This window comes from Phyllobates terribilis, unplaced genomic scaffold, assembly GCF_046119375.1.
Source record: "Phyllobates terribilis strain yellow unplaced genomic scaffold, ASM4611937v1 Scaffold_10__3_contigs__length_209671492, whole genome shotgun sequence".
Classification (NCBI taxonomy): Eukaryota; Metazoa; Chordata; class Amphibia; order Anura; family Dendrobatidae; genus Phyllobates; species Phyllobates terribilis.
This window is the reverse complement of record NW_027362770.1, coordinates 200,220,540-200,234,444: the sequence shown is the minus strand read 5'-3', so window position 1 is coordinate 200,234,444 and position 13,905 is coordinate 200,220,540. Positions and strand designations below refer to the sequence as shown.

The 13,905-nt window shown below is 38.2% G+C and overlaps 1 protein-coding gene across 1 annotated transcript in view; it reads right to left on the bottom strand.

Annotated features, from left to right (window-relative positions):
* The window catches only part of SOX5 (SRY-box transcription factor 5), a 581,616-nt gene that overhangs the window by 78,345 nt on the left and 489,366 nt on the right, over window positions 1-13,905 (bottom strand). The window contains exon 8 of the mRNA XM_073650528.1: window positions 1,467-1,593. Within this exon, the coding sequence (XP_073506629.1) occupies window positions 1,467-1,593 (127 nt within the window). The remainder of the gene's footprint in view (window positions 1-1,466; window positions 1,594-13,905) is intronic.

Here is a 13,905-nt window from a genome sequence, read left to right as displayed (position 1 = left end):
GTCAGACCTGTCGGGGAAATCTCACTGGGTGGTCAGACCTGTCGGGGAAATGTCACTGGGGGGTCAGACCTGTCGGGGAAATGTCACTGGGTGGTCAGACCTGTCGGGGAAATCTCACTGGGTGGTCAGACCTGTCGGGGAAATGTCACTGGAGGGTCAGACCTGCTGGGGAAATGTCACTGGAGGGTCAGACCTGCTGGGGAAATGTCACTGGGTGGTGAGACCTGTCGGGGAAATGTCACTGGAGGGTCAGACCTGCCGGGGAAATGTCACTGGGGGGGTCAGACCTGTCGGGGAAATGTCACTGGGGGGTCAGATCTGCCGGGGAAATGTCACTGGGGGGTCAGACCTGCCGGGGAAATGTCACTGGGGGGTCACACCTGCCGGGGAAATGTCACTGGGGGGGTCAGACCTGTCGGGGAAATGTCACTGGGGGGTCAGATCTGCCGGGGAAATGTCACTGGGGGGGTCAGACCTGTCGGGGAAATGTCACTGGAGGGTCAGACCTGCCGGGGAAATGTCACTGGGGGGGTCAGACCTGTCGGGGAAATGTCACTGGGGGGTCAGATCTGCCGGGGAAATGTCACTGGGGGGTCAGACCTGCCGGGGAAATGTCACTGGGGGGTCACACCTGCCGGGGAAATGTCACTGGGGGGGTCAGACCTGTCGGGGAAATGTCACTGGGGGGGTCAGATCTGCCGGGGAAATGTCACTGGGGGGGTCAGATCTGCCGGGGAAATGTCACTGGGGGGTCAGATCTGTTGGGGTAAAATCACTGGGGGGGTCAGACCTGTCGCGGTAATGTCACTGGGGGGGTCAGACCTGTCGCGGTAATGTCACTGGGGGGTTCAGACCTGTCGGGGAAATGTCACTGGGGGGTCAGATCTGCCGGGGAAATGTCACGGGGGGGTCAGACCTGTCGGGGTAATGTCACTGGGGGGGTCAGACCTGTCGGGGTAATGTCACTGGGGGGTCAGACCTGTCGGGGAAATGTCACTGGGGGGTCAGACCTGTCGCGGTAATGTCACTGGGGGGTCAGACCTGTCGGGGTAATGTCACTGGGGGATCAGACCTGTCGGGGTAATGTCACTGGGGGATCAGACCTGTCGCGGTAATGTCACTGGGGGGTCAGACCTGTCGGGGTAATGTCACTGGGGGGTCAGACCTTTCGGGGTAATGTCACTGGGGGGTCAGACCTGTCGCGGTAATGTCACTGGGGGGTCAGACCTGTCGGGGTAATGTCACTGGGGGATCAGACCTGTCGCGGTAATGTCACTGGGGGGTCAGACCTGTTGGGGTAATGTCACTGGGGGGTCAGACCTTTCGGGGTAAGAGGAGCGTCCGTCCGCAAGTGACCACACGAGTGCAGATCACGCTGTCACGTGACACAAAAGGGACTGCAAACATCACAGACTTTTGCACATGCTTCTTTTTGGGGTCCCTTATATGCCCCCAATGTTACTTACTGCATCCGGCCTTATAGCTGAACCCCGGGGGGATGAGGAAGCCCTGCTGGGCGGCTGCTGCGGCCGCTAACGTCCTCTGGTCTGGGGGGAACACGGGGATCATCAGGGGGGGCAGCTGACCCTGGACCTGGAGAGACAGAGGAGACGGATGAAACACGAGACATTATACAGAGCGTCAGACGTCACCTATATACTCAGAGATCCAGTATACGGCGTCTGTACAGCAAGCGGCAAAGGTCTGCTATATACAGTATATATACTGCATGGTGCATAACTGCTACACTGAGCATGTACCATATATATATACTATATATATATACACCTATCTATCTGTATCCCCATATATACACACATACAGTATCTATTACCCTGTGCACATTGTACAGCAGACATATGGCATCTAGTCTGGACGAGTTTGCATTTACAAGAATCCTGGAGATATTATGTATATAGGATTCTGTATATAATGTACATGATGTCGTGTGTATACTGTAGTAGATGATCTATATACTATCCAACAGGTCTCCAGTATATATATGAATATAGCACCCAACATATATACAGAGTCTCTAAAGTATCCAGCATATACCATCTAAACAAAGCATATATAGTATCCAATCCATGTATATAGTCTCCATCATGTATCCGGTATCTATATAATATCCATCATGTATCCGGTATCTATATAATCTCCATCATGTATCCGGTATCTATAGAGTCTCCATCATGTATCCTGTATCTATATAGTCTCCATCATGTATCCTGTATCTATAGAGTCTCCATCATGTATCCGGTATCTATATAATCTCCATCGTGTATCCTGTATCTATATAGTCTCCATCATGTATCCGGTATCTATATAATCTCCATCATGTATCCTGTATCTATAGAGTCTCCATCATGTATCCGGTATCTATATAGTCTCCATCATGTATCCTGTATCTATAGAGTCTCCATCATGTATCCTGTATCTATATAATCTCCATCATGTATCCTGTATCTATAGAGTCTCCATCATGTATCCTGTATCTATATAATCTCTATCATGTATCCTGTATCAATATAATCTCTATCATGTATCCGGTATCTATATAATCTCCATCATGTATCCTGTATCTATATAATCTCTATCATGTATCCTGTATCTATATAATCTCTATCATGTATCCGGTATCTATATAATCTCCATCATGTATCCTGTATCTATATAGTCTCCATCATGTATCCTGTATCTATATAGTCTCCATCATGTATCCTGTATCTATAGAGTCTCCATCATGTATCCTGTATCTATATAATCTCTATCATGTATCCGGTATCTATATAATCTCCATCATGTATCCTGTATCTATATAATCTCTATCATGTATCCTGTATCTATATAATCTCTATCATGTATCCGGTATCTATATAGTCTCCATCATGTATCCTGTATCTATAGAGTCTCCATCATGTATCCGGTATCTATATAGTCTCCATCATGTATCCTGTATCTATATAGTCTCCATCATGTATCCGGTATCTATATAGTCTCCATCATGTATCCTGTATCTATATAATCTCCATCGTGTATCCGGTATCTATATAGTCTCCATCATGTATCCTGTATCTATATAGTCTCCATCATGTATCCTGTATCTATATAATCTCCATCATGTATCCGGTATCTATATAATCTCCATCATGTATCCTGTATCTATATAATCTCCATCATGTATCCGGTATCTATAGCGTCTCCATCATGTATCCTGTATCTATATAATCTCCATCATGTATCCTGTATCTATATAATATCCATCATGTATCCTGTATCTATAGAGTCTCCATCATGTATCCTGTATCTATAGAGTCTCCATCATGTATCCGGTATCTATATAATCTCCATCATGTATCCTGTATCTATATAATCTCCATCATGTATCCTGTATCTATATAGTCTCCATCATGTATCCTGTATCTATATAATCTCCATCGTGTATCCTGTATCTATATAGTCTCCATCATGTATCCTGTATCTATATAGTCTCCATCATGTATCCGGTATCTATATAGTCTCCATCATGTATCCTGTGTCTATATAATCTCCATCGTGTATCCTGTATCTATATAATATCCATCATGTATCCTGTATCTATAGAGTCTCCATCATGTATCCTGTATCTATAGAGTCTCCATCATGTATCCGGTATCTATATAATCTCCATCATGTATCCTGTATCTATAGAGTCTCCATCATGTATCCGGTATCTATATAATCTCCATCATGTATCCTGTATCTATATAGTCTCCATCATGTATCCTGTATCTATATAGTCTCCATCATGTATCCGGTATCTATATAGTCTCCATCATGTATCCTGTATCTATATAATCTCCATCGTGTATCCTGTATCTATATAGTCTCCATCATGTATCCGGTATCTATATAGTCTCCATCATGTATCCGGTATCTATATAATCTCCATCATGTATCCGGTATCTATAGAGTCTCCATCATGTATCCGGTATCTATATAATCTCCATCATGTATCCTGTATCTATATAGTCTCCATCATGTATCCTGTATCTATATAGTCTCCATCATGTATCCTGTATCTATATAATCTCCATCGTGTATCCTGTATCTATATAATCTCCATCATGTATCCTGTATCTATATAGTCTCCATCATGTATCCGGTATCTATATAGTCTCCATCATGTATCCGGTATCTATATAATCTCCATCATGTATCCGGTATCTATAGAGTCTCCATCATGTATCCTGTATCTATATAGTCTCCATCATGTATCCTGTATCTATATAGTCTCCATCATGTATCCTGTATCTATATAGTCTCCATCATGTATCCTGTATCTATATAATCTCCATCGTGTATCCTGTATCTATATAATCTCCATCATGTATCCTGTATCTATATAGTCTCCATCATGTATCCGGTATCTATAGAGTCTCCATAATGTATCCGGTATCTATATAATCTCCATCATGTATCCTGTATCTATATAGTCTCCATCATGTATCCGGTATCTATATAGTCTCCATCATGTATCCTGTATCTATATAATCTCCATCGTGTATCCTGTATCTATATAATATCCATCATGTATCCTGTATCTATAGAGTCTCCATCATGTATCCTGTATCTATAGAGTCTCCATCATGTATCCGGTATCTATATAATCTCCATCATGTATCCTGTATCTATAAAGTCTCCATCATGTATCCTGTATCTATATAGTCTCCATCATGTATCCGGTATCTATATAATCTCTATCATGTATCCTGTATCTATATAGTCTCCATCATGTATCCGGTATCTATATAGTCTCCATCATGTATCCTGTATCTATATAGTCTCCATCATGTATCCTGTATCTATATAGTCTCCATCATGTATCCTGTATCTATATAATCTCTATCATGTATCCTGTATCTATATAGTCTCCATCATGTATCCGGTATCTATATAGTCTCCATCATGTATCCTGTATCTATATAGTCTCCATCATGTATCCTGTATCTATATAGTCTCCATCATGTATCCTGTATCTATATAGTCTCCATCATGTATCCTGTATCTATAGAGTCTCCATCATGTATCCTGTATCTATATAATCTCTATCATGTATCCTGTATCTATATAATCTCCATCGTGTATCCTGTATCTATATAATCTCTATCATGTATCCGGTATCTATATAATCTCCATCATGTATCCTGTATCTATATAATCTCTATCATGTATCCTGTATCTATATAATCTCTATCATGTATCCGGTATCTATATAATCTCCATCATGTATCCTGTATCTATATAATCTCCATCATGTATCCTGTATCTATATAATCTCCATCTTGTATCCTGTATCTATATAATCTCCATCATGTATCCTGTATCTATATAATCTCCATCATGTATCCTGTATCTATATAATCTCCATCATGTATCCTGTATCTATATAATCTCCATCTTGTATCCGGTATCTATATAGTCTCCATCATGTATCCGGTATCTATATAGTCTCCATCGTGTATCCTGTATCTATATAATCTCCATCGTGTATCCTGTATCTATAGAGTCTCCATCATGTATCCTGTATCCATATAATCTCCATCATGTATCCTGTATCTATATAATCTCCATCATGTATCCTGTATCTATATAATCTCCATCTTGTATCCGGTATCTATATAGTCTCCATCATGTATCCGGTATCTATATAGTCTCCATCATGTATCCGGTATCTATATAGTCTCCATCATGCATCCTGTATCTATATAGTCTCCATCATGTATCCGGTATCTATATAATCTCCATCATGTATCCTGTATCTATATAATCTCCATCTTGTATCCGGTATCTATATAGTCTCCATCATGTATCCTGTATCTATATAATCTCTATCATGTATCCGGTATCTATATAATCTCCATCATGTATCCGGTATCTATAGAGTCTCCATCATGTATCCGGTATCTATATAGTCTCCATCATGTATCCTGTATCTATATAATCTCTATCATGTATCCGGTATCTATATAATCTCCATCATGTATCCGGTATCTATAGAGTCTCCATCATGTATCCTGTATCTATATAATCTCCATCATGTATCCTGTATCTATATAATCTCCATCGTGTATCCGGTATCTATATAATCTCCATCGTGTATCCGGTATCTATATAGTCTCCATCATGTATCCGGTATCTATATAGTCTCCATCATGTATCCGGTATCTATATAGTCTCCATCATGTATCCGGTATCTATATAATCTCCATCATGTATCCGGTATCTATATAGTCTCCATCATGTATCCGGTATCTATATAGTCTCCATCATGTATCCGGTATCTATATAATCTCCATCATGTATCCGGTATCTATATAGTCTCCATCATGTATCCGGTATCTATATAATCTCCATCATGTATCCGGTATCTATATAATCTCCATCATGTATCCGGTATCTATATAGTCTCCATCATGTATCCTGTATCTATATAATCTCCATCATGTATCCTGTATCTATATAATCTCCATCGTGTATCCGGTATCTATATAATCTCCATCATGTATCCGGTATCTATATAGTCTCCATCATGTATCCGGTATCTATATAGTCTCCATCATGTATCCGGTATCTATATAGTCTCCATCATGTATCCGGTATCTATATAATCTCCATCATGTATCCGGTATCTATAGAGTCTCCATCATGTATCCTGTATCTATATAGTCTCCATCATGTATCCTGTATCTATATAGTCTCCATCATGTATCCGGTATCTATATAGTCTCCATCATGTATCCTGTATCTATATAGTCTCCATCATGTATCCGGTATCTATATAATCTCCATCATGTATCCGGTATCTATATAATCTCCATCATGTATCCGGTATCTATATAGTCTCCATCATGTATCCTGTATCTATATAATCTCCATCATGTATCCTGTATCTATATAGTCTCCATCGTGTATCCGGTATCTATATAGTCTCCATCATGTATCCGGTATCTATATAATCTCCATCATGTATCCTGTATCTATATAATCTCCATCATGTATCCTGTATCTATATAGTCTCCATCATGTATCCGGTATCTATATAGTCTCCATCATGTATCCTGTATCTATATAATCTCCATCATGTATCCTGTATCTATATAATCTCCATCATGTATCCGGTATCTATATAATCTCCATCATGTATCCGGTATCTATATAGTCTCCATCGTGTATCCGGTATCTATATAGTCTCCATCATGTATCCTGTATCTATATAATCTCCATCATGTATCCTGTATCTATATAGTCTCCATCATGTATCCGGTATCTATATAATCTCCATCATGTATCCGGTATCTATATAATCTCCATCATGTATCCGGTATCTATATAGTCTCCATCGTGTATCCGGTATCTATATAGTCTCCATCATGTATCCTGTATCTATATAATCTCCATCATGTATCCTGTATCTATATAGTCTCCATCGTGTATCCGGTATCTATATAGTCTCCATCATGTATCCTGTATCTATATAATCTCCATCATGTATCCTGTATCTATATAGTCTCCATCATGTATCCGGTATCTATATAGTCTCCATCGTGTATCCGGTATCTATATAATCTCCATCATGTATCCTGTATCTATATAATCTCCATCATGTATCCTGTATCTATATAGTCTCCATCATGTATCCGGTATCTATATAGTCTCCATCATGTATCCGGTATCTATATAGTCTCCATCATGTATCCGGTATCTATATAGTCTCCATCGTGTATCCGGTATCTATATAATCTCCATCATGTATCCTGTATCTATATAGTCTCCATCATGTATCCTGTATCTATATAGTCTCCATCATGTATCCGGTATCTATAGAGTCTCCATCATGTATCCGGTATCTATATAATCTCCATCATGTATCCTGTATCTATATAGTCTCCATCATGTATCCTGTATCTATATAGTCTCCATCATGTATCCGGTATCTATATAGTCTCCATCATGTATCCGGTATCTATATAATCTCCATCATGTATCCTGTATCTATATAATCTCCATCATGTATCCTGTATCTATATAGCCTCCATCATGTATCCGGTATCTATATAGTCTCCATCATGTATCCTGTATCTATATAATCTCCATCATGTATCCTGTATCTATATAATCTCCATCATGTATCCGGTATCTATATAATCTCCATCATGTATCCGGTATCTATATAGTCTCCATCGTGTATCCTGTATCTATATAATCTCCATCATGTATCCTGTATCTATATAGTCTCCATCATGTATCCGGTATCTATATAATCTCCATCATGTATCCGGTATCTATATAATCTCCATCATGTATCCGGTATCTATATAGTCTCCATCATGTATCCGGTATCTATATAGTCTCCATCGTGTATCCGGTATCTATATAGTCTCCATCATGTATCCTGTATCTATATAATCTCCATCATGTATCCTGTATCTATATAGTCTCCATCGTGTATCCGGTATCTATATAGTCTCCATCATGTATCCTGTATCTATATAATCTCCATCATGTATCCTGTATCTATATAGTCTCCATCATGTATCCGGTATCTATATAGTCTCCATCGTGTATCCGGTATCTATATAATCTCCATCATGTATCCTGTATCTATATAATCTCCATCATGTATCCTGTATCTATATAGTCTCCATCATGTATCCGGTATCTATATAGTCTCCATCATGTATCCGGTATCTATATAGTCTCCATCATGTATCCGGTATCTATATAGTCTCCATCGTGTATCCGGTATCTATATAATCTCCATCGTGTATCCTGTATCTATATAGTCTCCATCATGTATCCTGTATCTATATAGTCTCCATCATGTATCCGGTATCTATATAGTCTCCATCATGTATCCGGTATCTATAGAGTCTCCATCATGTATCCGGTATCTATATAATCTCCATCATGTATCCTGTATCTATATAATCTCCATCGTGTATCCTGTATCTATATAGTCTCCATCATGTATCCTGTATCTATATAATCTCCATCATGTATCCGGTATCTATATAGTCTCCATCATGTATCCTGTATCTATATAATCTCCATCATGTATCCTGTATCTATATAATCTCCATCATGTATCCGGTATCTATATAGTCTCCATCGTGTATCCGGTATCTATATAGTCTCCATCGTGTATCCGGTATCTATATAATCTCCATCATGTATCCTGTATCTATATAATCTCCATCATGTATCCTGTATCTATATAGTCTCCATCGTGTATCCGGTATCTATATAATCTCCATCCTGTATCCTGTATCTATATAATCTCCATCATGTATCCTGTATCTATATAGTCTCCATCGTGTATCCGGTATCTATATAGTCTCCATCATGTATCCGGTATCTATATAGTCTCCATCGTGTATCCGGTATCTATATAATCTCCATCATGTATCCTGTATCTATATAATCTCCATCATGTATCCTGTATCTATATAATCTCCATCATGTATCCTGTATCTATATAGTCTCCATCATGTATCCGGTATCTATATAATCTCCATCGTGTATCCTGTATCTATATAGTCTCCATCGTGTATCCGGTATCTATATAATCTCCATCGTGTATCCGGTATCTATATAATCTCCATCGTGTATCCTGTATCTATATAGTCTCCATCGTGTATCCGGTATCTATATAATCTCCATCGTGTATCCTGTATCTATATAGTCTCCATCATGTATCCTGTATCTATATAGTCTCCATCATGTATCCGGTATCTATATAGTCTCCATCATGTATCCTGTATCTATATAATCTCCATCGTGTATCCTGTATCAATATAGTCTCCATCATGTATCCTGTATCTATATAATCTCCATCATGTATCCTGTATCTATATAATCTCCATCATGTATCCGGTATCTATATAATCTCCATCATGTATCCGGTATCTATATAGTCTCCATCATGTATCCGGTATCTATATAGTCTCCATCGTGTATCCGGTATCTATATAATCTCCATCATGTATCCTGTATCTATATAATCTCCATCATGTATCCTGTATCTATATAATCTCCATCATGTATCCGGTATCTATATAATCTCCATCATGTATCCTGTATCTATATAATCTCCATCATGTATCCTGTATCTATATAATCTCCATCATGTATCCTGTATCTATATAATCTCCATCATGTATCCTGTATCTATATAGTCTCCATCATGTATCCTGTATCTATATAGTCTCCATCATGTATCTGGTATCTATATAGTCTCCATCATGTATCCGGTATCTATATAATCTCCATCGTGTATCCTGTATCTATATAGTCTCAATCATGTATCTGGTATCTATATAGTCTCCATCATGTATCTGGTATCTATATAATCTCCATCATGTATCCGGTATCTATATAATCTCCATCGTGTATCCGGTATCTATATAATCTCCATCGTGTATCCTGTATCTATATAGACTCCATCCTGTATCCTGTATCTATATAGTCTCCATCATGTATCCTGTATCTATATAGTCTCCATCATGTATCCTGTATCTATATAATCTCCATCATGTATCCGGTATCTATATAATCTCCATCGTGTATCCGGTATCTATATAATCTCCATCGTGTATCCTGTATCTATATAGACTCCATCCTGTATCCTGTATCTATATAGTCTCCATCATGTATCCTGTATCTATATAGTCTCCATCATGTATCCTGTATCTATATAGTCTCCATCATGTATCCTGTATCTATATAATCTCCATCATGTATCCTGTATCTATATAATCTCCATCATGTATCCGGTATCTATATAGTCTCCATCATGTATCCTGTATCTATATAATCTCCATCATGTATCCTGTATCTATATAATCTCCATCATGTATCCGGTATCTATATAGTCTCCATCATGTATCCTGTATCTATATAATCTCCATCATGTATCCTGTATCTATATAGTCTCCATCGTGTATCCGGTATCTATATAGTCTCCATCGTGTATCCGGTATCTATATAATCTCCATCATGTATCCTGTATCTATATAATCTCCATCATGTATCCTGTATCTATATAGTCTCCATCGTGTATCCGGTATCTATATAATCTCCATCATGTATCCTGTATCTATATAATCTCCATCATGTATCCTGTATCTATATAGTCTCCATCATGTATCCTGTATCTATATAGTCTCCATCATGTATCCGGTATCTATATAGTCTCCATCATGTATCCTGTATCTATATAGTCTCCATCATGTATCCGGTATCTATATAATCTCCATCATGTATCCTGTATCTATATAATCTCCATCGTGTATCCTGTATCTATATAGTCTCCATCATGTATCCGGTATCTATATAGTCTCCATCATGTATCCTGTATCTATATAATCTCCATCATGTATCCTGTATCTATATAATCTCCATCATGTATCCGGTATCTATATAGTCTCCATTATGTATCCTGTATCTATATAGTCTCCATCATGTATCCGGTATCTATATAGTCTCCATCATGTATCCTGTATCTATATAGTCTCCATCATGTATCCGGTATCTATATAATCTCCATCGTGTATCCTGTATCTATATAATCTCCATCGTGTATCCTGTATCTATATAGTCTCCATCGTGTATCCTGTACCTATATAGTCTCCATCATGTATCCGGTATCTATATAATCTCCATCATGTATCCGGTATCTATATCATCTCCATCATGTATCCGGTATCTATATAGTCTCCATCATGTATCCGGTATCTATATAGTCTCCATCATGTATCCGGTATCTATATAATCTCCATCATGTATCCGGTATCTATATAGTCTCCATCGTGTATCCTGTATCTATATAGTCTCCATCATGTATCCGGTATCTATATAGTCTCCATCGTGTATCCGGTATCTATATAGTCTCCATCATGTATCCGGTATCTATATAGTCTCCATCATGTATCCTGTATCTATATAGTCTCCATCCTGTATCCTGTATCTATATAGTCTCCATCATGTATCCGGTATCTATATAGTCTCCATCATGTATCCGGTATCTATATAGTCTCCATCATGTATCCGGTATCTATATAGTCTCCATCATGTATCCGGTATCTATATAGTCTCCATCATGTATCCTGTATCTATATAGTCTCCATCCTGTATCCTGTATCTATATAGTCTCCATCCTGTATCCGGTATCTATATAGTCTCCATCATGTATCCGGTATCTATATAGTCTCCATCATGTATCCTGTATCTATATAGTCTCCATCATGTATCCGGTATCTATAGAGTCTCCATCATGTATCCGGTATCTATAGAGTCTCCATCATGTATCCTGTATCTATATAGTCTCTATCATGTATCCGGTATCTATATAGTCTCCATCATGTATCCGGTATCTATATAGTCTCCATCATGTATCCTGTATCTATATAGTCTCCATCATGTATCCGGTATCTATATAGTCTCCATCATGTATCCGGTATCTATATAATCTCCATCGTGTATCCGGTATCTATATAGTCTCCATCATGTAACCGGTATCTATATAGTCTCCATCATGTATCCGGTATCTATATAGTCTCCATCGTGTATCCTGTATCTATATAATCTCCATCATGTATCCTGTATCTATATAATCTCCATCGTGTATCCGGTATCTATATAATCTCCATCATGTATCCGGTATCTATATAATCTCCATCATGTATCCGGTATCTATATAATCTCCATCATGTATCCGGTATCTATATAGTCTCCATCATGTATCCGGTATCTATATAGTCTCCATCATGTATCCGGTATCTATATAGTCTCCATCGTGTATCCGGTATCTATATAATCACCATCATGTATCCTGTATCTATATAATCTCCATAGTGTGTCCGGTATCTATATAATCTCCATCATGTATCCGGTATCTATATAATCTCCATCATGTATCCGGTATCTATATAATCTCCATCATGTATCCGGTATCTATATAGTCTCCATCATGTATCCGGTATCTATATAGTCTCCATCATGTATCCTGTATCTATATAATCTCCATCATGTATCCTGTATCTATATAATCTCCATCATGTATCCTGTATCTATATAATCTCCATCATGTATCCGGTATCTATATAGTCTCCATCATGTATCCGGTATCTATATAGTCTCCATCATGTATCCGGTATCTATATAGTCTCCATCATGTATCCTGTATCTATATAGTCTCCATCATGTATCCTGTATCTATATAATCTCCATCATGTATCCGGTATCTATATAGTCTCCATCATGTATCCTGTATCTATATAGTCTCCATCATGTATCCTGTATCTATATAGTCTCCATCATGTATCCGGTATCTATATAGTCTCCATCATGTATCCTGTATCTATATAATCTCCATCAAGTATCCGGTATCTATATAGTCTCCATCATGTATCCTGTATCTATATAGTCTCCATCATGTATCCGGTATCTATATAGTCTCCATCATGTGTCCTGTATCTATATAATCTCCATAGTGTATCCTGTATCTATATAGTCTCCATCATGTATCCGGTATCTATATAATCTCCATCATGTATCCGGTATCTATATAGTCTCCATCATGTATCCGGTATCAATATAGTCTCCATCATGTATCCTGTATCTATATAATCTCCATCATGTATCCGGTATCTATATAATCTCCATCATGTATCCGGTATCTATATAGTCTCCATCATGTATCCGGTATCTATATAGTCTCCATCATGTATCCTGTATCTATATAATCTCCATCGTTTATCCTGTATCTATATAGTCTCCATCATGTATCCGGTATCTATATAGTCTCCATCATGTATCCGGTATCTATATAGTCTCCATCATGTATCCGGTATCTATATAGTCTCC